Here is a 21,313-nt window from a genome sequence, read left to right on the forward strand (position 1 = left end):
CCACCTAGGACCTTCAGAGTGCAAGCGCCTTGTCTTGTCGTTGAGCTACACCTTCTCCCACGGCATGTTCATGTAGTTTTCGGCAACTAAATTAAGCTCTACTTGCCATTTCAAGGCATGCTTTGGTGTGAATGGAGATGGTACCATCGAAAGCAAAGGGGCTACTTTAAAAATTATTGCTAATCTATGGAGAATACAAACAATGCCTCTGTGAAAAGTCAATCTAAAGCATTTTAATATACTCCGGAAGGCACCCAGAGTCAGTGCAGGACATAACACTTCAATTATATAGTCCAGCTCAGGAAGGGTGGGGGTCCGTTTATTTTGTGTTTGTGCACTGTAGTCTCCTTTGATGCTTTAAAAAAAAAAAAAGGCCTTAAGGGTGCGCCTACAAATTCCTGTTCATGGTGGTGACTCGTTTTTTTTAATCAGTCATGTTATCCATGCAGACTGCCCTGAAAAGTGCTTATGTTTTTCAGCCTAATAAGACGTGACTAAAGGCATCCAGACATTGTCTGCTGTGTTCCTGCATTTGGCGCGTAAAATGATATTTGTTTTTACACCAAACTGGTGACTTTTCTGTGCACAAAGCACTAATAAAGTTACATACTTTTATTTTCTTCTTCAGAAGTAAATATCTATCTGCTACTTTTGGGAAAGTAACTTAACAGAGCAGTCCTAACTATAGCAAGCCAGTGTAATTTTGGGATCCTCACAGGAGAGAGGTTGATGGGCATAGCTGTCAACTTTTCCCTTTTCTTGCGAGGAATCCTATTCGGAATAAGGGAATTTCTCTTAAAAAAAAGGGAAATGTTGACAGCTATGTTGATGGGAGTTGCTGTCCTTTTTCAATGATGTCTGTTGTGGTTTTGGCTGTCTTGGCCTCAGCAAAGAGCAATCTCTCCCTGGGGGAAACACACACACACACACACACAACACCTAGATCAGGAAACAGAAAAGATACTAAGTTATTCTATTCATATACTGTACCATCTTTCTGCCAAGCTTTGTCGGTGTAGTCCAGGGTTTCCCAAACTTGGGTCTCCAGCTGTTTTTGGACTACAACTCCCATCATCCCTAGCTAGTGGGACCAGCGGTCAGGGATGGTGGGAATAGACAATACTGGGCTAGATAAACCAACATTAAAATAAAAAAACCACAGAATTTAGATAATAATAATAATAAATTTTATTTATATCCTGCCCTCCCCAGCCGAAGCCGGGCTCAGGACGGCTAACAACAATAAAACAGTACAAAAGTACAGCACAAACAACACTCTAAAATCATTCATGATAAAATTAATTAAATTCAAGCCACTCGCCACCATTGGGCCAGAGCTCCGCGAAGATTGCCGAGGGAGGGAGTCAGGCTGTGCCCTGGCCAAAGACAGCTCTGTCTTGCAGGCCCTGCGGAAAGATGTCAAGTTCCACAGGGCCCTAGTCTCTTGTGACAGAGTGTTCCACCAGGTCGGAGCCACAGCCGAAAAAGCCCTGGCTCTAGTTGAGGCCAGCCTAACTTCTCTGTGGCCTGGAACCTTCAAGATGTTTTTATTTGAAGACCATAAGTTTCTCTGTGGGGCATACCTGGAGAGGTAGGTACGAGGGTCCTAGGCCGTATAGGGCTTTAAAGGTTAAAACCAGCACCTTAAACCTGATCCTGTACTCCACCGGGAGCCAGTGCAGCTGGTATAGCACCGGGTGAATGTGATCTCGCAGCGAAGACCCCGTAAGGAGTCTCCTGCAGCATTCTGCACCCGCTGGAGTTTCTGGGTCAGTCTCAAGGGCAGCCCCACGTAGAGCGAGTTACAATAATCCAGTCTGGAGGTGACCGTCGTGTGGATCACAGTGGCTAGGTCAGGGCGAGAGAGGTAAGGAGCCAACTGCTTAGCTTGGCGGAGATGGAAAAATGCCGCCTTTGTTAGAGCTGCAATCTGCACCTCCATGGAAAGGGAGGTGTCGAAGATTATACCCAAACTCTTAACGGACGGTGCTGGCACTAATTGCGCCCCCGCAGGAGATGGGAGTTGCCCCCCCAATCCCATATCGTCCCGTCCCAGCCACAGGACCTCTGTCTTTGAAGGATTTAGCTTCAACTGGCTCCCACGTAACCATCCAGCCACAGCTTCCAAACATCTGGTCAGTGTGTCTGGGGCCGAGTCAGGATGGCCATCCATCAACAGATAGAGTTGGGTGTCATCGGCATACTGATGGCAACCCAGCCCAAAACTCCGGACAAGCTGGGCGAGGGGGCGCATAAAGATGTTGAAAAGCATCGGGGAGAGTATCGCACCCTGAGGTACTCCACACACCAAGGAGTGGCGCGATGACAATTCCCCCCCAAGCGCCACCCTCTGTCCCCGACCAGAGAGAAACGAGCGCAGCCATTGAAGGACTGTGCCCTGGATCCCCACGTCGGCAAGGCGGTGGTCCAGAAGTTCGTGATCGACCATGTCGAAAGCTGCTGACAGATCTAGAAGAATCAGCAGCCCCGACCCGCCTCGATCCAGCTGTCTACGAAGATCATCTGTTAGGGCAACCAGAGCCGTCTCGGTCCTATGACCAGCGCGGAAGCCGGACTGGAATGGATCCAGAGCCGATGTTTCATCCAGAAACCCACCAAGCTGTTCAGCAACCGCTCTCTCAATCACCTTACCCAGGAACGGAAGATTCGAAACCGGGCGGTAATTGGATAGATCTAAAGGATCTAATGACGTTTTCTTTAAGAGCGGGCGCACCACTGCCTCCTTCAGTTCCCCTGGGAATGTCCCCGTGCCAAGGGACAAATTGATGATATCCCCCAGGAGGGCCCGCACCTCATCTGGACACGCTCTAATCAGCCAAGACGGGCATGGGTCGAGAAGACAGGTGGTGGGCTTTCCAGCTTGGAGGAGTCTGTCCACATCGGCTGGGGATATCCGGTCGAAGTGGTCCAATACTGGACCCGAAGACAGTCGAGGGGCCTCCAGTTCCTTTATTGTATCCAAATTGGCAGGGAGGTCATGGCGGAGCAACAAGACCTTCTCCGCAAAAAAGCTCGCAAATGCCTCACAGCTGTGTGTCAAATTGTTATTTAAATTTGGCTGTCCTTTAAGGGATGTTAAAGACCTAATTATACTAAATAATTGCGCCGGGCAAGAGCTAGCGGAGGCAATGGAGGCTGAGAAGTAGGACTTCTTAGCAGCCTTCACGCCATCTCGTAGGTTTTCATAAAAGCCCTATAAGATGTTCTTGAGACTCCGTCACGGGCACCCCGCCATACTCGCTCTAGCCGTCTGAGGTCCCGCTTCATTTTCCGGAGCTCCTCGGTAAACCAGGGAGCCTGGTTTCTGCGGGGTCGAGGGCGCTTCGGTGCGATTTCATCGATGGCTGCCAGGAGCTGGATATTCCAGCCCTCAACAAGCTCAGTCAATGAGTCGCCAGGGGGAACAAGGTCCCGCAAGGCTTGGCGGAATCTATCAGGGTCCATCAGCCTCTGCGGGCGAGCCCAAATTGGCTCGCCACCTAAGCAGGGTGGGGGTGGAAATTCAATCCTGGCTTTCAGAGCGTAGTGATCAGACCATGGCACCTTCATCTATACCTACGCCAAAGATCAAATCCAGCGTGTGGCCTGCTTGATGTGTGGGGCCTGAAACAAACTGGGAGAGCCCTAGTGTTGCCATGGAAGACACCAGGTCCAGAGCCTGTGAAGAGGGAGTGGCATCAGCATGGATGTTGAAGTCCCCCAATACCAATAGGTTAGGGAACTCCAAGGCCCAGCCGGCCACCGCCTCCAATAGGCCTGACAGGGTGGCTGCTGGTGCGCTAGGTGGCCGGTACACCAGCCAGACAGCCAAGCTCTCCTCGGAGCCCCACACTAGGCCAACACATTCAATGCCGGGGATCGATGGCGATGGTAGAGCCCTGAAAGAACAATCTTCCCGGATTAATAATGCCACCCCTCTCCCCGGCCCACAGTCCGGGACTGGTGGAGGACGCAGAAACCCGGGGGCGCCATCTCTCGTAAGGTAACTGTTGCCCCTTCACGCACCCAGGTCTCCGTCACACAAGAAATCTCGCAGGGTGGCGATTTTGTTGCCTATAGACCTGGCATTGCACAGCACCAGTGACGGAGGTGAGTAATCCTTGCTCACCCTATCCTCGTCCCTCGGGATGAGGCGCAGATTGGAAGGGGTACGAGCATATCCATATCTCGATCCCCTTCGCCTATAACATCTGCCCCCACCGCCATACCTCCCTCGCCCCTCCACGGTAGCAATCCCAAGCCTCATAGTAGCCTCCATTGATGGCAATTAATGTTATTCTTTCGCAGCCTAAAACAATAAAACCTTAAAACAATAAAAACAAAAACAACCCAGAAAACAATAAAACAATACAAATAAAAACTGCAAAAATTACAAATTCATCAAAATCTAACAAATTCCCAAGCCCACCCAAACATCCATCCCACCCCCATATATAAAAAATCTAAAGGGAAAGGGAGATTTTAAAACCTGTTAAAAAGAACTCTGCACCCCTCCGGGTCCTCCTGGGCAGTAGCAGCATCAGTGGCAACAACCGTCCCTGTGAGGCCCCACCTGGGCCAGATAGTAGGTGGCAGGAGCAGTCCTTGTGAGGCCTGTCAGGTCCCGCCCTGGGCCAGGTGGTAAGTGGCAGGAAGGAGCAGGGCCCTCAGGCACTCACAGGGGAGTCCTTTGTTAAGTACAGTGGTGCCTCGCAAGACGAAAAGAATCCGTTCCACGATTCTCTTCGTCTAGCGGTTTTTTCGTCTTGCGAAGCAAGCCCATTGACGGCTTAGCGGATTAGCGCTATTAGCGGCTTTTAGCGGCTTAGCGGATAAGCGGCTTAGCGGCTTAGAAAAAGGGGGGGAAAGGAAAAAAAAAACCCGCAGGAACTCGCAAGACATTTTCGTCTTGCGAAGCAAGCCCATAGGAAATTCGTTTTGCGAAGCACCTCCAAAACGGAAAACTCTTTCGTCTAGCGAGTTTTCCGTCTTGCGAGGCATTCGTCTTGCGGGGCACCACTGTATAAAGTATTTTGTTCCTATTATTTTGCTGCTGGCCTTCATGTGTTTAATAGCCACCATAGTATTTCTTCTGGAAATGGAAAGGCAGTATATAAATTTAAAATAATAAGAATAGGCATTAAGGAGATTGCATGGTTGGCTGGATTTTGCACCTACAGTTCTCAGGTTCTCTTGAGTGTCTTGGGAGCACGGAATACAATATTACTGTATTATTATCACCACAACCATCATATTTTATTTGACATTGTTATTACTGTTATTATTGTTTTTATTAAATTTGTATTCCTTCCTTCATCCAAAGATCCTAGGGCGTTTCACAACACAGAAATATGGTTTCCTCTTTCCCTTCAGAAACAAACGGAAAGGAGTTTTGTTCTATTCAATTTCTAAAACATGGTTCGTCCCGCTCCCCCCGCAGTGTGAAGTGGTACAGCCCTCTGCCCCTCGTTCCTTCCGGCACCTTCCTACTCACTCACTCACTCACTCACCCACCCTCCTCCGCCTGTAGCTTTCAAATCTAGATGCCCCGCCCACTTCCCTCCTGGCGCATGCGCAGAACTGGCAAGGGGGCGGGATCGGGGCGGAAGAACCTTCTCCAGCCAGTGCCGGCGGCGTTGCGCGTCGGGACAAGATGGCGGCGGCCTACCGATGGCTGGGTCTGGTCTTGGTGCTGTGTGCCTTGGCGGCCGCGGCCTCCGGAGCCGAAGAGCCGAAGGAAAAGTCCCCTGAGCAGGCGAAGAAGGAGAAGAAGAAGAAAAAGGACATTCGGGACTACAACGACGCCGACATGGCGCGGCTGCTGGAGCAGTGGGAGGTATGTCCGTGAGGGAAAAGGGGGCGCAGCGGGGACCCCAAAATGGGGGGGAGGGTCACGGGGGGAGGGGTCCCTCACCGTCTTCCTCGTCTAGTTCCTTGGCAAGGATTTGAGGCTGGAGTGCAGGTTCGTTGCGCTCGCCAAGGGTTGTATCCAACCCCAGTCCAAAAAAACCCACAAAAACCAAACCAACCGAACAGAAAGCCGACAGAAATTAGAATTGTAAGAGTTGGAAGGGACCCTGAGGATCATCTAGTCCAACCCCCTGCAATGCAGGAATAGGCAGGTATCTCATTCAGGGATCGAACCTGCAACTTTAGCATTATTATTGTTATTGCTATTTATTTATTTATGCCCCACCTATTTGACAGGGTTTCCCCAGCCACTCTGGGCTGCTTTCAACATTTTATATATATATATATATATATATATATATATATATAACGCTATATGTATATACACACACACATATAATATAACATTACACACGAGGAAGCTTCCCTATACATGCTCTAACCAACTGAGCTATCCAGGCTTCAGTTATTTTTATTTATTCATTTAGCAGGATATAAATATTCTCAACTGCTTTTTTTTTAAAAATGTAAAACAAAAATATTTTCCGTTGATTTTTTAAAAGGACAGATTAAAGCAAGACATTTAAAAGCATTCAGAAGATGATTAGAATCAGCAGTAGCTAACGGAGCGAGTTCTGTGTGCCCAGTCCATTAATTTCAGTGGGTGTGCTCTGAGTAGGGCATGAGCACAGGCTGAAGGGGAATAGGGGGAGATAAGTTGGTGAGGTTCGAGCCTAGAACTAGTTTAATTGAATGTGGGGATAGTGAGGAAATAGTCTTGAAGGAGAGGCTGCCTCTGAGCATGTGTGGAGTGTATTGGTCTTCATTGGGGAAGAGTAGGGTTGGCAACCGCACTGTGATCCTATAAGAAAACCAGGTACAGTATTATGGAAGTCAGAACATTTCCAGTACTTTTACTGGGGTGTACTGTCCTTGCAATGCGTGAAACTTAAGTTGGGGTTTTCAGGTTCATAAATGTAATATTAAGTTCAGCAGCTTGAACTGTTTCAGTTTTGTTTTATGTTATATATATATATATATGTTTGTTTGTTTCATGATATATGTTTATGTGTGTGTGTTATAGAGAGAGAGCGCGAGAGTGCGCCTGGATAGCTTAGTTGGAGCATGGTGCTGATAACGCTAAGCTTACATGTTCGATCCCCGTATTGGACAGCTGCCTATTCCTGCATTGCAGGGGGTTGGACTAGATGATCCTTAGGGTCCTCTTCCACCTCTACAATTCTATGATTTGTATATGCATGCTGCTTTGAGCAGAGTATGGGTTTTTAAGTTTAAATTAGGAGCTGTTCTCTGAAATAAGAAACAGGAAGCAGGCCTACTGAAGAGTTTAAAGGACTATAAGCAGAACTCAATAGTAATTAGCACCCCTCTTTGCTTTTGTAGTGATAACCACCAGTGCATTTTGTATAGTAGAATAAAGCAGCAGTTTCATATGATTTGGCTCTGCATTTTGCACTAATAGGCTTTTAGATACTCTTCAGGGGTAGCCCAACATAGGCTGCATTACAGCAGCCCAATTTCTTTAGTATCCAATGCACATGTGACTAGCAGCTTAACCTTTTCCCAGGTTAACTGCCCCCACCTGTCTAAATGCAAAGCTGGATCTAGGAGTAGTCTGAAACTGCTTATGAGTTTCATGTAGGTAGAATGCCTATTTTTAAATCAGTTTTTTCATTAGTGCTCCCTTATTTGAATTAATATTTCATTTTGCTTCCCACATCCAGACCCTCCATGATCTCTGGTGCTGTTAACTAGCTTGTTGAGTGAGCCGCTTGGCACATAAAGTAATGCCATGCACTCATCCAGAGTGCTAAATTGAAAACCAGATTTCTGTTTCTGAAACAGAAAAAAGTTGTGTTCTATTATTTTAGCAAGTAGAAAGCTGCATTAGACAAACAGTTTCTACATATGCATACAAAGTGTGCATGGTCTTCTAAACTTGAGATCTTTCAATAAGCCTAATTTTTCTAAGACATACCTTGTTGTATCAGGATACGACAGCCCGTTCCAATGCATTCTTAAGTGTTCCTGTATTTTGTTTCCAACACAGAAAGATGATGATATAGAAGAAGGAGATCTTCCTGAGCACAAGCGTCCATCTGCACCAATAGACTTCTCCCAACTTGACCCGGGCAAGCCTGAGAGTATCTTGAAGATGACCAAGAAAGGGAAGACTCTTATGATGTTTGTCACTGTGTCAGGAGAACCTACAGAAAAAGAGACAGAGCAAATTACTAATTTGTGGCAGGGAAGTCTTTTCAATGCCAACTATGACGTGCAAAGGTAAGATTTTTGTCTTGGAGTTGCACACCCACCCTCACTTACCTGGTTTAATTTTCATTTTGTATGGGCTGTGTTTATATGTATGGCCACCTAAATTACTGCATGTTTTAAATTAATACCTTTTCCTGTATTTTAATCTGTATTAATGAGGATATGAAAAATTGTTTGAAAGTTTTCAAAAGAATGGCATGCTCAGGAAGATGGATAAAGTTATCATAATTAATAGCTTTATTTTGTCTTTTTCCTTTGATGTAACCTTCCCCCTCCTGAGACAGAGGCACAGTGCTTATTCTTGCTGAGTGCAGTCTAAAGCAGTGTGGAATTTTATTAAAAATTAGTAAAAAAAAATCTTGCAATTTTCATTTGGTAAAAATAAACTGCTGAAATAGTCTCATATTTTCCTATACGAGGAAGGAAATAATCTAGACACCATTATGGCTGCAATCTAATATAAACCTACCTTATAAGTCCCATTGAACATAGTAGGACTTAACTGTCGTAGAAACACACTTGGATTAGTTTGGAAAAGCGTAGTTGACTTTAAAACCTGTTACAAATTGCCAGTGGGCTGTGAAAATGGATGTTTGTGGCTATTTATAGGTAGTATTCTTCTCACACTGTTTGTCCCTTTGGATACAAATATGTCTGTGTGCCCCCCCTGCCCCCGATTGGAATTTGAAGAAACGATGTAAGAAAAGCCACCCTGCTCAAAGCCCTATCTAGTCCAGATACCTATTTCCCTCAGTGGCCAACCTTCATATGCCTGTATGAAGCCAGCAAGCAGGACACGAACCCAACCATTCTCTGCTGCTGTTCCCCAGCACCTGATATTCAGAGATACTACTTCCAGTATAAGAGGGAGAAATGTATCCATTGTGACTGGTTGCCGTCTATAGTCTTAGCTGCCAAGAATTTTGTCTAATCCCCTTTTAAAACTGTCCAAATTGGCAGCCCCTGCCACATCTGGTAGCCGTGATTTCTGCTGTTCAGTTATGCACTGTGTGAAGAAGTGCTCCCTTTTCCCTGTCCTGAATTTTCCACCATTCTATGGGAGAAATTGTTGTGGAACTGAGCAGCCCTTTATTGTGTTGTTTTCAGCTCCTTCCAAGAAAGCCATGGAACGAAATATCTGCACCTGATAGGTATAACTCACAAAAAACATGCTTGAGAGAAGTAGGAGGGATTACTGTACATGACTTCACTTGTATCCTACCCAGTTATCCAGCTTTGACAACATGGAGCTATTTAAGTGTCCTACAAGGATAAATTCCGATGAAATCTTGATATATAAGCCAACATTTTAACATTAGCATATGTAGAGGCTTTTTTTTTTTTTTTAAACCCCAAAGCATTTGTTAGCCAGATATTTTGCATTTTGTCATTACATCTAAAATAAAGCCTGAGAGCCATCTCTTCTAGCCGGGATGGGAGATCCTTTTTCAATCCAGTGACTGCATTCCCTTTTGGGCAACATCAAGAGTGCGCACGCTGATCGTGGGCTGGGTCAGAGGCAAAAAGAGGCAGAGAAACAAATGCAAACTTTACCTTTCTACAGTAAGATAGTTTCTGCACATACCCTACTCTGTCCTCCATCAAAGCAAAGGGCCATATCACAGTTCAGGGACAGATTCTCTTGCTAGGCAATAACATTCAGCGGGCAAAGCAGGGCCAGTGCGGGATGAAAAGGGTTCCAAGGGCCGGATAGGGAGGCTTGGAGGGCCACATTCACCCTTGTGCCTGAGGTTCCCCATCCTTTGCTGCATCTGTGTGTCTCCCCTCTACCATAAATTTGAATAAGAAATGCAATAGCCTGTATTTTCACAAGGTAGTAAATTGTAATATTCTTACTTATGAATAAATCCTGCAGTGCAAGTTTTGTCGTCCCCCCCCCCCCATTCTGAGATAAACACCTCTTGCTTTTAAGAAATGCAATATGCCACTTAATCCTTGGGGTTATTTATCGTTCTTTTTTTTTGCAAGGGGTGGGGTGGAGGCTCTTCCCTACCTGAAACGTAAATTTTCAATACTTCAAAGGCCGGGCACTAATTGAATGCCCTTTTAAAACCTAGGTTTATCGTCGGTTCAAATCGTGCCATCTTTATGCTGCGGGACGGAGGCTATGCGTGGGAGATCAAAGACTTTCTGATAAAACAGGAGAGGTGTGCGGACGTAACACTGGAAGGTCAGGTGTACCCTGGTAAAGGAGCCAAGGAAAGCGAAAAAGGGAAAAATGAGACCAAGCCCGAAAAATCCAAAAAGAAAAAAGATACTGAAAAGAAACATGGACCCCTCAAAGACGACAACCGTGCAGCCAAACCAAAGGAAGAGCTCTGATAAGTTAATTTGACTGTAGAGGAGGATTGGTGGGAAGTTTAGGAAGGAGAAAATAGGGTGGCCTTTCTGGGTTTCAAATCAAGGGACCAGTTTACTTATTAATGAGAGGCATTTGTTCAGTAACAGCAACGTTAATGCTTAACATCAGTGGATTGCTTCTTTTAGATCTGGAGTTGGTATATTGTGCCTTGTCTACTTTCAAGCAGTTGGGTTTTTTCAAACAGTTGTCTGTTTAAAGTTTAAAACAAGCCCCTGTGTGTTTACCTTCAGTATTACGAACATTCCTCAAAGGATGAGAGGGGAAGAGCTGTTGCAGTTGGAATTCTGCCGTCAGCTATTTTGGAGGAGTCAACAAGGTGAATGCTTCATTGGCGATAAGAAACAAGACTTAACTTTCTAGGAGTTTCTACCTTTGCAATATTTTCATTAATGAAAATAAATGATACCCCTTCTTGAAAGTGGCAATCTCATAGTGTCTGCTGTGGTGCCAAAGCAGATTCTGGAAAGCACAGGTTTGATGCATGCAATGAGTGTTTTTATGTAAGTTGGTTTCACTGCTGGTGGTCAAATGCCCAGCTGAAGTGGGAATAAACTCGTCTATTGAATTAACAGATTTAGGGTTTCCATAGACTAATGGTGGGCCAGTTCACTTACTCCAACCTTCCTCAACCTGGTCCCCGCCAGATGCTTTGGGCCACAACTCTCATCACTTTCAGAGCATTGGGCTGTGGCTGTTGGAAGTTGTAGTTTAGAACATCTGGAGTAGGCTGAGCCATGTGATAAAAGGCTGAGCCAATTCAGTAAGAGGAATGTAACAAGGATATCAAATGTATCAAGATGCAATTAACCCTGACACTGATTGAAGAGCTTAATTCCAAAAGGGGCTTAAGTCAATTTCGACCAGTATTCTATTTGGAAGAACATTATTTCTGGCTACAGTGGTACCTTGGCTGTCAAACTTAATCTGTTGCAGGACTCCGTTCGACTCCCAAAACGGTTCAAAAACCAAGGTGCAGCTTCTGATTGGTTGCAGGAGCTTCCTGCACTCAATCGGAAGCCGCGTTGGACGTTCGGCTTCCAAAATATGTTTACAAACTGGAACACTCACTTCCGGGTTTGCGGCGTTCAGGAGCCAGTTTGTTTGGGAGCCAAACCGTTCGAGTATAAAGGTACCACTGTACAGTCTTTTTTAATGCCAACACGATTTTCAAGGCTTTTATACAATTTTATACAAGTTCTCTCCCCCCCCCGCCCCACCCCTTATTTGTAGCACTCATGGCAAACATCTACAGGCCAAAATTGGATCGGAGTTAAGCTATTCAGTTGCAATTGGGCTCAAGGCATTCCAGAATTGCAGTGACTATAAACTGGGGGCTTACTCTGTTTAAACACAGAGGTGGTGCTGGTTTCCTTCTCAATGTTAATTTGAAAGAATACTGCCTTGGTGCGTAAGTTTATTTCAGATTTGTGGACACCGCACCATATTAGATCATGCCATGTTTGATCTGAATATAGCTTGTATTTCTCTGGTGCCAAAAATACTTTCAATACTTTGGGTGCCCTAATTTGTTCATTCATATATAACATTGGTAGATAATTGGGAAAATATTGCTGTCACCATGAACACTCCCTCTGGATTGTCAATAAATTTGTACCTTTTTCAGAACAAATTTCTGTTTGACACATGGAGTCCTGTGTCTGGACACAGCTGTCTTGTGATGTCTGTATCTGCTCAGAGTGGCCACTAGGTGGCACCATTAAGTGCCAAATTCAGATGTTGAGAAGCCTTCAGTGGCTTCTATTCTCTTGATTCTTGGACCATTTATATATAAATACCATTGATAAAAGCTCTCTCCTGGCCTAATTCAAGGTTCTGAAGGAGATGAGAGGTTAAGTGTTAATGAATAGCTGAATACTGTGTTTGTCCTGAGACTTCTGTTTATCCTGCCCCCCCCCCCGGGTTTTATTTTCATTTTTACTTGATTTTTAGGGATTTTGCTTTGAAAGGGCTCTCCTGCGTTCCATTCTGCTGTTACAAAAGAACAGGGAAATGTTGAGAAATAGAATCACAGAGGTGGAAGGGACCACTAGGGTCATCTAGTCCAACCCCTCAATGCAGGAATCTTTTGCCCAATGACTCAAACTCATGAGTCACATGCTCTACCAACTGAGCTAAATGTGGATGCATTTGTTATTGTTGTTAAGAGGCGCTTAAAACTCACATGCAAGATGTGCTTTTAAAAAGATGCCAGTTTTTGAAAATGCTGCCTTCTAAATTTGTCTGGTATATGCATGATGAAAAGCTGGCTGGTCACCTGTGCTAAGTAAAAATTTCTTCCAGGTGACTAGGTGGCAGCTTTTTTAGGACACAAACAAAAGGCATAAGCATAGGTGGCAGCTTAGCAGGCTACAAAATGCCCTGCAGGGCAGTAAGAAAATGCAAGGTATGAAACAACCAAATTCACATACTTTATATCCCTCTGATTTTAGTGGAGGGGAACACTTTTGTGTTGGGAGTCATTGGGCCTTGAAGATCACTAATCACCTGGTTGCCTTTGGCTGGGAAGTGTTTGAGCTGAGAGGCAGTTGCATTTGTGTGTGCCTCTTTCAAGCCATCAGTGTGTCCGAAATGACTAACCAGGTTAGATATGGGCATTCAGGCTAGCAATTCTTGATGACTTTTTTTTTTTTTTTTGCAAGGTTTAATCATTAGCTGTATCGTGCTTTGGTCTTTGGTCTTCTGGTTCTGCTAAGGTTGTGTGACTACTCTGTGACTACACTATGTTTGCTACATAGTGGCCCTATGTCATGTAGCAAACATGTTTTGAATCCGAACATTTAGAAGAAGCTGGATGTTTTTTGTTTTGTTTTTCAAGTTTTTTTATTGATTTTCTAAAATTTTGAAACAAACATAGATCTTAGTTATACTTAATCCAATCTTAGTAACATTGTTACTTGACTTCCTCAAATCCCCCTAGCTGAGTTTCAGTGTATATCATTGTAACAGTTTTCCAAAACTAATTTTCTCATAAAATTAACTTAATCACTTAACATCTTTCTTTCTTTCTTTCTTTTCATTTTAACTTTAAACATATTATTCTGGATGTTGCATGACAGAAGTCTGCTGTTAAAAGTAAAACAAATTCCACAGGAGGTATAGAAGCTGTAGAGTCAGCTTGAAGTAGTTCTAGAACCCAGCTAGAAAATATTTGTAGTGTGCTTGAAGTGGACACCATCTTGTGGTTTTTGATCGCATGATACACTTGGTATTTAGCTGTGTGGAAATGAATCCAAGGTGCAGGCTTATAATAATGAAACTTTAATAAAGTTTTAAGGCAATAAGGGCTTAAATGGCATGAAGCTAACTTCATGCCATTTAACTTCATGCCAAGACTAACCACAAGCTTCCTATCCTAACTGGGGTATGATGGTTGCCTTCCCAGGAACCACCTCCACCCATGGGCTGCAAATCTAAACACGCTTACTAGGAGACAGACGCCACTGAACACAGTGGAACTTCCTTCTGAGTAAACATGCATAGGATTGCAATGTTAGTTGCAGAAAATAAGCCGCCTCAAGATTTTATTAAAGCTTTTCCATAATACAATGATAAAAGAAACTAAAAACAGAAAGAGAAAGAAGAGAAAAATGCAGGCTCCTCTCTCAAAGTCGTCTCACGCTGAAAGTGGTGCACCCTGCCAGTTCTCACCTGGGAATTTTCTTCTCAGTTTCTCCTTTCCCCGTCTCTCACACAGGGTTCTTCCACCAACTTCATGTGCATGTAATCCTTGGTGGATAATGGCCCAGAACAGAGGACCCCAAATAAAAAGAGAGAGATGGAAGGATAGAAGAAGGGAACGGAGAATGGGAAAAAGGACTTCCAACTTTCTGACGGTCAGTTACATAAAAGAAATTATTCAAAACTTTCACTAGTCTGACAGCCAACAAACAGTCCCACTTTCCCCAATCTTCAGATCCAAGTGTCTCAAATAAGCCCCCTCAAAGGGATGGGAGCATGAGGGAGAGAGGCAATATTGGGTTGTTCTTACTGTGTTTATGTAAATACAGAAGAAATCAGAAATTAGCTGCATTTTTAAAGTATCACCAGCTAGCTTGACTATTTGAGGCGTTAAAACCCCTTGGAAGTGGCCTGTTTTATTTAGGTGTGCCCTTCTCTTCATGTATGCAAGTCAGGTGGATCCCATGAGAGCTTTTCTTTGCTTAAGCAAACTTCCTCTTACCTTATGAGTGCCTGGAGCTTTGGCAGGATGTTTCTGCAGCTGCCGCTTGCATCTTTGAGAGATCATGTGTTCATTTTTCAAGTTTACCTTTGTCTTTGGGTTTCCCAAGTTTCTGCTTGCCATTTAAAATAATTTCCTTGCATTTACAGCAGCAAGGATTCTGTCTGGAGTTAAATCTTTCAAGTCTATGAGACATAGGTGGTGGATATGCTCTGTTATCAGCAGTGAACCACTAGAGGGTGGTCGAGCATAAGGAAATGTCACAGTAAATTTCTGCTGTTAAAGTCCAAATCTGATTGTATTTGCTTGCTTTCCCTTCCAGAATGGCCACCCAGCAGGTTTTCAAGTGCCTTGGCCAGGTTTTCAAAATGTTTGATTTCTTTAGACCTGCAAGCTGTGAGTTTTGTGCGCTTCATCTCTGTTCTTAACTTAAAATATCAGTGGTGATTTTAAGTGTGTGAATTAGATTTGTACAAAGGAGCAGTGACTGAGTAAAACCCCCAGGCAGGGCTGTCATTTTAGATAGAGCAACAGTTTGGACAGGTTTTCTGCCCTTAGTATTTCAGTGACTTGAGACCAAACTTCAGGATTGTTTACATTTCTGCTCTATAAGGGCACATTGGTGAATATGCACCAATTTGTTGTAAGGAACCAATCACCCTTCCCTTTGTCTGAAATTGGTGCCTTCACTATCCAGACATGAAAAAACCAGAGTTGGCTTACAACACCTCTGTGCATGGGAATCTTGTGGCCGTGAACAATATAAAATAATTCAAACGGTACAGGTTAGGGATGGGCGAATCTTGTCAACTTCAGTTTCTCTGTTTTTATTTTTAGTATTCTTTCTTGTATTCCACATTTCCTTATCAGTTTGAGGTTATTTTTTAAAACAAATTCTCATGAAAACTCATCAGTGTTTTAATGTGAGTTTCTCCTAATGCAGTTTTGCCTAGTACATGGTTGTTTTTGCAAAGCGATTTCCCCTAATACAATGCCTTTTTGTATGTTAGTGAAAATATGCAAAAGAAAATGCACACTTTACCTCACTGTGTACATTTTTGTACACATTATGTGGCTAGAGAACTGTATTGCAAAACTTGGAAGTGTGGATTTTAATGGATGGTTATCTCGTTTGGGAAAGTGAAGATTGCTTGAGTTCACCTTTGATTTAAGAGAGCTTGTCAGCTTCTGTGTATGGAAGGGGTGTGTGTTTTTGTTTTATTTTGTGCTGTGCCTCATGTGGCAAAGTACCGTATTTTTCGCCCTATAGGACACACCGGCCCATAGGACGCACCTAGTTTTCGGGGGGGGGGGGAATCAAGGAAAAAAATATGATCCCCCCCCCCCCGCAGCTCTGGGAGCAGCGGACAGGCTGCATGCAGCCTGTGCACTACTCCAAGACCTTCTTCCTGCTTTTGCGGGAGGTGGCGTAATTCCCCCACCTCCCGCAAAAGCCCACAGGAGCTTTTCGACCAGGAGGGAGAAAGCAGTGGTGCGGGCTTTTCGACCAGGAGGGAGAAGGGACTGAAACGGCCAGTCAGTCCCTTCTCCCTCCTTGGGGAAGAGCGCCCGGCTTTTGCCTGCTTTTGCGGGAGGTGGGGGAATTCCCCCATCTCCCGCAAAAGCCCACAGGAGGGAGAAGGGACGGACTCCGCCAGTCCATCCCTTCTCCCTCCTTGGGGAAAAGCCTGCTTTCCCCACCGCCAGCCTCCAAGCCGGGTTGGAGAGTAGCAGGAAGGCTTCGCGCGCCTTCCCACTGCCCCCCATCCTCTGGGGCTGGCGATGGGGGAAGCGCTGCTTTCCCCCACCGCCAGCCTCAAAGAGCAGACTCTCCTGGCTTCAGCAGAAGCAACGCGAAGCCTCCGGAGCGCAGGCTTCGGAGGCTTCGCGTTGCTATCGCTGAAGCCAAGGAGCCTGCATTCGCCCCATAAGACGCACATACATTTCCCCTTCATTTTTGGAGGGGGAAAAGTGCGTCTTATAGGGCGAAAAATACGGTACCTTGGGCTGGCCATGCTCATTTAAGAGGGACAGAATTACCATGTTCAAAGTCAGACTTTTTAGCCTGTAAGGCAGGTGATGATGGAGCCTTCTGCCCGAGAAGCTGGAGAGCTGCTGACAGTCAGAGTAGACAAGAATTGGCCAGGTTAACATGGTACCTACCCAAGGAGCCATGGTCTTCATTGCAAATGTCAGCACAGTTTCTCCTCGCTCTGTCCTGGCCTCTCCATTGTGGAGAGGAGAGGGAGCTTAACCAACAAGCAGTTATACCTGGATAAGTCAAGGTTCTGGATCTGAAGGGTTAATAAGGGCTTCCTGCCACGGAAGGTTGTGGCAGGAAAGGGAAATAGTCTCATGGTGGGATTACTGTGGTAGGGTCTAAGTGACATGACACCATCCTTAGACTGATAATGTGCATTTTGCTGGCAGGTTTAGATCAACTGTTTGTGGGTGATGATGGTCTGTGCTATCAGTTCATTGTGATAAAATAATCCAACACAGGTAAACGGTACACACGCATGTAAGAGTTGCATTGAAATTTTATTCCAATAAATGTGTATTCCAAACAACTAAATGTTAATTAAGTTGTAAGCGAAAACATTTGGAAGTAACATTCCAAGAGTTTTTGTCCTCATACAAAACAGGCTGCCAAGGGAAGTACCACATTCTGCAGCCCTTTGAAGTTTTCAAGTGCAAAGCAGATTAGCTGAAGAAACATTTCCATGACCTTACCCTATTGTACAAAAAAAAAAATTTCCCGTAACAGCATTTATCTCTTCAGCTTTAATCTTCTTTGTGCCTTTTGCAATAAATTAATAGAAAATTAAATCTTTTTCAGCAGGAGCTTTAAGAAAATATAGAAAACACTATACATCTAGTTCCGAAAAAGGACCAGCTATTTCGGGTAGAATACTTGGAGTGACGAACACACACACAACACACAACCCTCCCCAAGGCTCTCAGAAAGCAGTATTTCTACAATGCAACCTTTGAAAAGCAATTTTACAGATTGCGAATGGTCAGTTACTAGTAGAGACCAATCAGTCACTGTTAAAAAAAAGCACACATTGAAGGCAGTTTGTTGATGACCCATAAATATTTTCTCCTCCCTTTTTAATTCTTTTTTTTAAAAAAACCTTTCTGGGTGACAGCCTCACTTCTGAAGCAGTTACATATTGGCAGGGTGAGGGGACATACTTTGATGTGCTTTTATTAATAAAAAAGTGTCTGGTAACAGGAAGCCCAAGCACAATTTTTTCTTTGAGAAACTGATAACGTTTGTCCTTCATAAGCTGATCCTTGGCCACAGTGATTTGGTCCTTTGTCACAAGAGACTCTTTGTGAAGATCCAGCAACCTCTGCAATACTCTGAACAACTGCAGCATTCAGGTATTCAGTGGATCGCTGATGCACAGGCAGAAATAGGATATCAGTCGGTGCTTATGAAGTGTCCTGCTGGCATTGAATGCCAGCACACCAGAAAGTTTGAGGAGATCAACGAAGCATTTTCAGTTTTTGCCGTTGTGTCTGATACTGACTTCTGCTTACATTTTCATATATACATAGCCAGGAGCTCAACTTAGAAGTGCATGTTTTTTCCTGAGTAGGTGTCTGAAAGTTGAGACTGGAAAGTTGAGACCGGAGAAGGAACACTTTGTACATTTCTACTGATTCAAAACCTGAGACTCCTACGGACAGACATGAAGGAGACCATTGCAGTACACCAAGGCAACATGATGTGAAATCAAACCTTTCTTATCACAAATACGCTTGTGAGAGAAACAGACCTATTACTAACTGTATCCTGCACTGCCTACGGAATGTTGGTTGTCTGATGTGGCCATTTAACCCATTCACAATAAGGTTTCTTCTATGTACATCATCAAAATATACTACATCTTGAGCACGCCATGTGCCTCAACGCATTTTCCATTGAGGATGTGCTAATGAGCAGGAGCACACAATGCAGGTCACTTTCTCACAGTTTCATTTTCTTTACCACTGGAACTGGCAGAGCTTGGAAAATCCTCACTGCTTCGTCATCTGTCTTCAGCGTAACCCAGAAGGGCCGGAAGGTGCCCTTGTATCCAACAAAACCCATTTTATCTGAACGAAAGGAAAAAAGGATAGTTGAGAACCTCCAAATGACTGCTTTGGAACCAGCAAGAAACGAGGCAAACCATGGACATAATTTTTAATGGTGCTGAGAACCTGGTGTACGATTGGGAACTGTGATCATGGTTCTATCAAATACAACATGTCTGTAAGTGGACAGCTGCCAAGAAAGTCCAACATAGTCACCTTTAACTTCAAAATGGGAGGCTTCTCAAAAATGAAGGTACTGGTTTTAAAAAAAGGAAGTTGAATGATAAAGTCAGGGGGTCACTTATCTCCATAATGTTTGGAGAATGCTTAAAACCACAATAATGGAAGCTCGGCTAGAATGTATAATGCAGATAAGGAAAGATCCCACCAAGGGCAAGAGGATGCAGGCATGGCTAAGGAACAGAGGCAAAGAAGCTATTCAAAGCATGAAAGCCTCTCTCTGGCAACAAAAATGCAAGCACGCTTGGGGATGCCAAAAATAATTCTGAGGGTCATTAAATAAAAAACAACCACCACCTGATTTTAGTATCTTATTTCAGAGTGCCATTCGAACACAAAAGCCCAAAGGTGTGCTGCCTGTTTCGTTAAAGAGGTATTCTCCCTTCCTAAAAATTATTTTGCTTTTGAGGTACTGTTCTCCCCATGAATTCTCTAAGCCTTCGCATCTTTAAACTCAATGGAGATCCAGCAGCTCAGTTCTGCTGAGCCTGAAATCTGAAGTGGTACAACACTTCCTCTAGCCCTCTGTCCTGTGGTCCCCAGCTGTTGGACTACAGCTCCCCTCATCCCTAGCCAGCGGTGAAGGATGATTACCTGGGGGCCAAAGATTGAAGAACACAGTAAACTGAAACGATCCACACTTTTAACAAAGGTTCTTTTATAAAATAGCTACTTACCTTTCAATTTAAAGCCCCTCTGTGCTCCAAGTTTCTCCAGGACGGTAGTCCAAGGACCTCTTGAAATGAACCTTCCTTTAGATGTCATCACCACTATAGAACTACAGGAGACAAAGGCATCCATAAACCATTTATTCTTCCACTGAGTGATTTAATTTGGTAAAAGCTACCAGTTGTGCAACTCTGGGGTGCTGGTCCCTGTATCAATTCAATCATGTCTTGCCAGGCATTCATAATTTATTCTGAAGTTTAACAAGCACATCCAATTAGGTCACCTTACATCTGTTATCAGAAATGGTTGGTATGTATAATGTTTGCAGGAGCAATGAGAAAATCACATGGCTGCTATACGACAGCATATGGCTTGTTAGGCTACATCTACAACCACTAGGTTTTCCACTTTTCCAGAACTTGAATGCCCTCATTTCTCATTAACTTACTTTTCCCGAATGTTATTGACATAGTTGATCATCTGTGCTGGGATTCCTTGTAGAACGGAGTTTTTGAAACTCATCCGGTCAACAAATCTCCCATCATGCCCATTGATCACAACTACTTGGATACCATCTTCAGAGAGATAAAACTTCCTGCCGTCAACCTGGGAAACAAATCAGTTCTTGCTGTTATCAGGGAGACCAGAGCAGTAACAGTTGATAATTTTGGATTTTCAGAAGTAGAGGCTGATTTGAAATATTGTATATGAAAGAAAAGAAAAGAAAAAGAGGCAGACCTCGAAATACGAAAATTTTCAAACTTTTACGTTTAACTTTGTGTTGTTGATTTAAGGTGCAACACTGGAAATTAGTCAAAATTTATGTATTTTACACACCTCATTTTCATATGTATTAAGCATCTGGAAACACTGATGGAAAGGGGGCAGGGAAAGAAATGAAATATAAAGTATCTAGCAACCCCATAAAACTTATTTTTGAACAAGTAATGCTCAAAAGTATTGCTAGAAAATGATGTGGCAAAACAGGCTGGTGAGATGTCCCAACAGACCAAAGCACTGAGTAATGATGGCATATTAAAAACTTGCAGGATATTCCTCCCCCCCCCCCTTGATTCTAAGGCAGTCTTGTTGGGCATTAGGACAAGAAAGCAACAAATTGGCAGCAAGCTTATTGCTGCTATGAAAATAAGACTGGTTCCAAATTGCAGCGAAATGTAAAAAAATAATATTTATACCAACCAAGGAGTGTGTGTTCATGTATAAAATCAAACATCAAAGTCCAGCTTTAATTATGATTTGGTAGAAAATTAAGCCCAATTCTAAATATCAACTTGCCTTGCTAGTAATACGAAATCCATTCAGATTCCATTCAACAGTACTTTAAAAGAATTCAGGAAGAAATATAGATTCTTCCAGATAAGCCTTTGTTAGATCTGTTAGTTTTCTCAATTATTTCGAGTTTCTTTCCTCAACTGCATATTTTATATATATTCTGTTACAAATTGTGTCCCATAGAAGACAACTTTTGGCTATGTTAAAATATAATGAAAAGTTTCTGAAACAGTGTG

General features: G+C 43.8%; 2 protein-coding genes across 6 annotated transcripts in view; one reads left to right on the forward strand and one right to left on the reverse strand.

The window, feature by feature from the left end:
• The first annotated feature begins 5,608 nt into the window (after positions 1–5,608).
• Positions 5,609–12,218, forward strand: MESD (mesoderm development LRP chaperone). The gene is made up of 3 exons (XM_081839333.1): positions 5,609–5,836; positions 7,982–8,214; positions 10,284–12,218. Exons 1-3 carry the CDS (start codon positions 5,654–5,656, stop codon positions 10,546–10,548), a joined length of 681 nt encoding a protein of 226 aa, XP_081695459.1. The 5' UTR covers positions 5,609–5,653; the 3' UTR covers positions 10,549–12,218.
• A 5,093-nt stretch (positions 12,219–17,311) lies between these two features.
• CEMIP (cell migration inducing hyaluronidase 1) overlaps positions 17,312–21,313 on the reverse strand; it is a 172,905-nt gene continuing 168,903 nt past the window's right edge. For all 5 annotated transcript variants that reach the window (XM_081838723.1, XM_081838722.1, XM_081838721.1 and 2 more), the window contains exons 27-29: positions 20,233–20,390; positions 19,793–19,893; positions 17,312–18,896 (exon numbers count right to left, since the gene is read on the reverse strand). In XM_081838723.1, coding sequence (XP_081694849.1) covers positions 18,769–18,896; positions 19,793–19,893; positions 20,233–20,390 — 387 coding nt within the window. In that variant the 3' untranslated portion in view covers positions 17,312–18,768. The remainder of the gene's footprint in view (positions 18,897–19,792; positions 19,894–20,232; positions 20,391–21,313) is intronic.

This window comes from Podarcis erhardii (assembly GCF_964252035.2).
Source record: "Podarcis erhardii genome assembly, chromosome: 14".
In the NCBI taxonomy this organism is placed as follows: Eukaryota; Metazoa; Chordata; class Lepidosauria; order Squamata; family Lacertidae; genus Podarcis; species Podarcis erhardii.

Bases quoted from the DNA above. Each gene is read 5' to 3' on its own strand.
- MESD (XM_081839333.1), top strand. From the start codon at position 5,654: ATGGCGGCGGCCTACCGATGGCTGGGTCTGGTCTTGGTGCTGTGTGCC. The intron at 5,837-7,981 runs GTATGTCCGTGA...TTTCCAACACAG, and splicing joins GGCTGCTGGAGCAGTGGGAG to AAAGATGATGATATAGAAGA. The intron at 8,215-10,283 runs GTAAGATTTTTG...TTTAAAACCTAG, and splicing joins GCCAACTATGACGTGCAAAG to GTTTATCGTCGGTTCAAATC.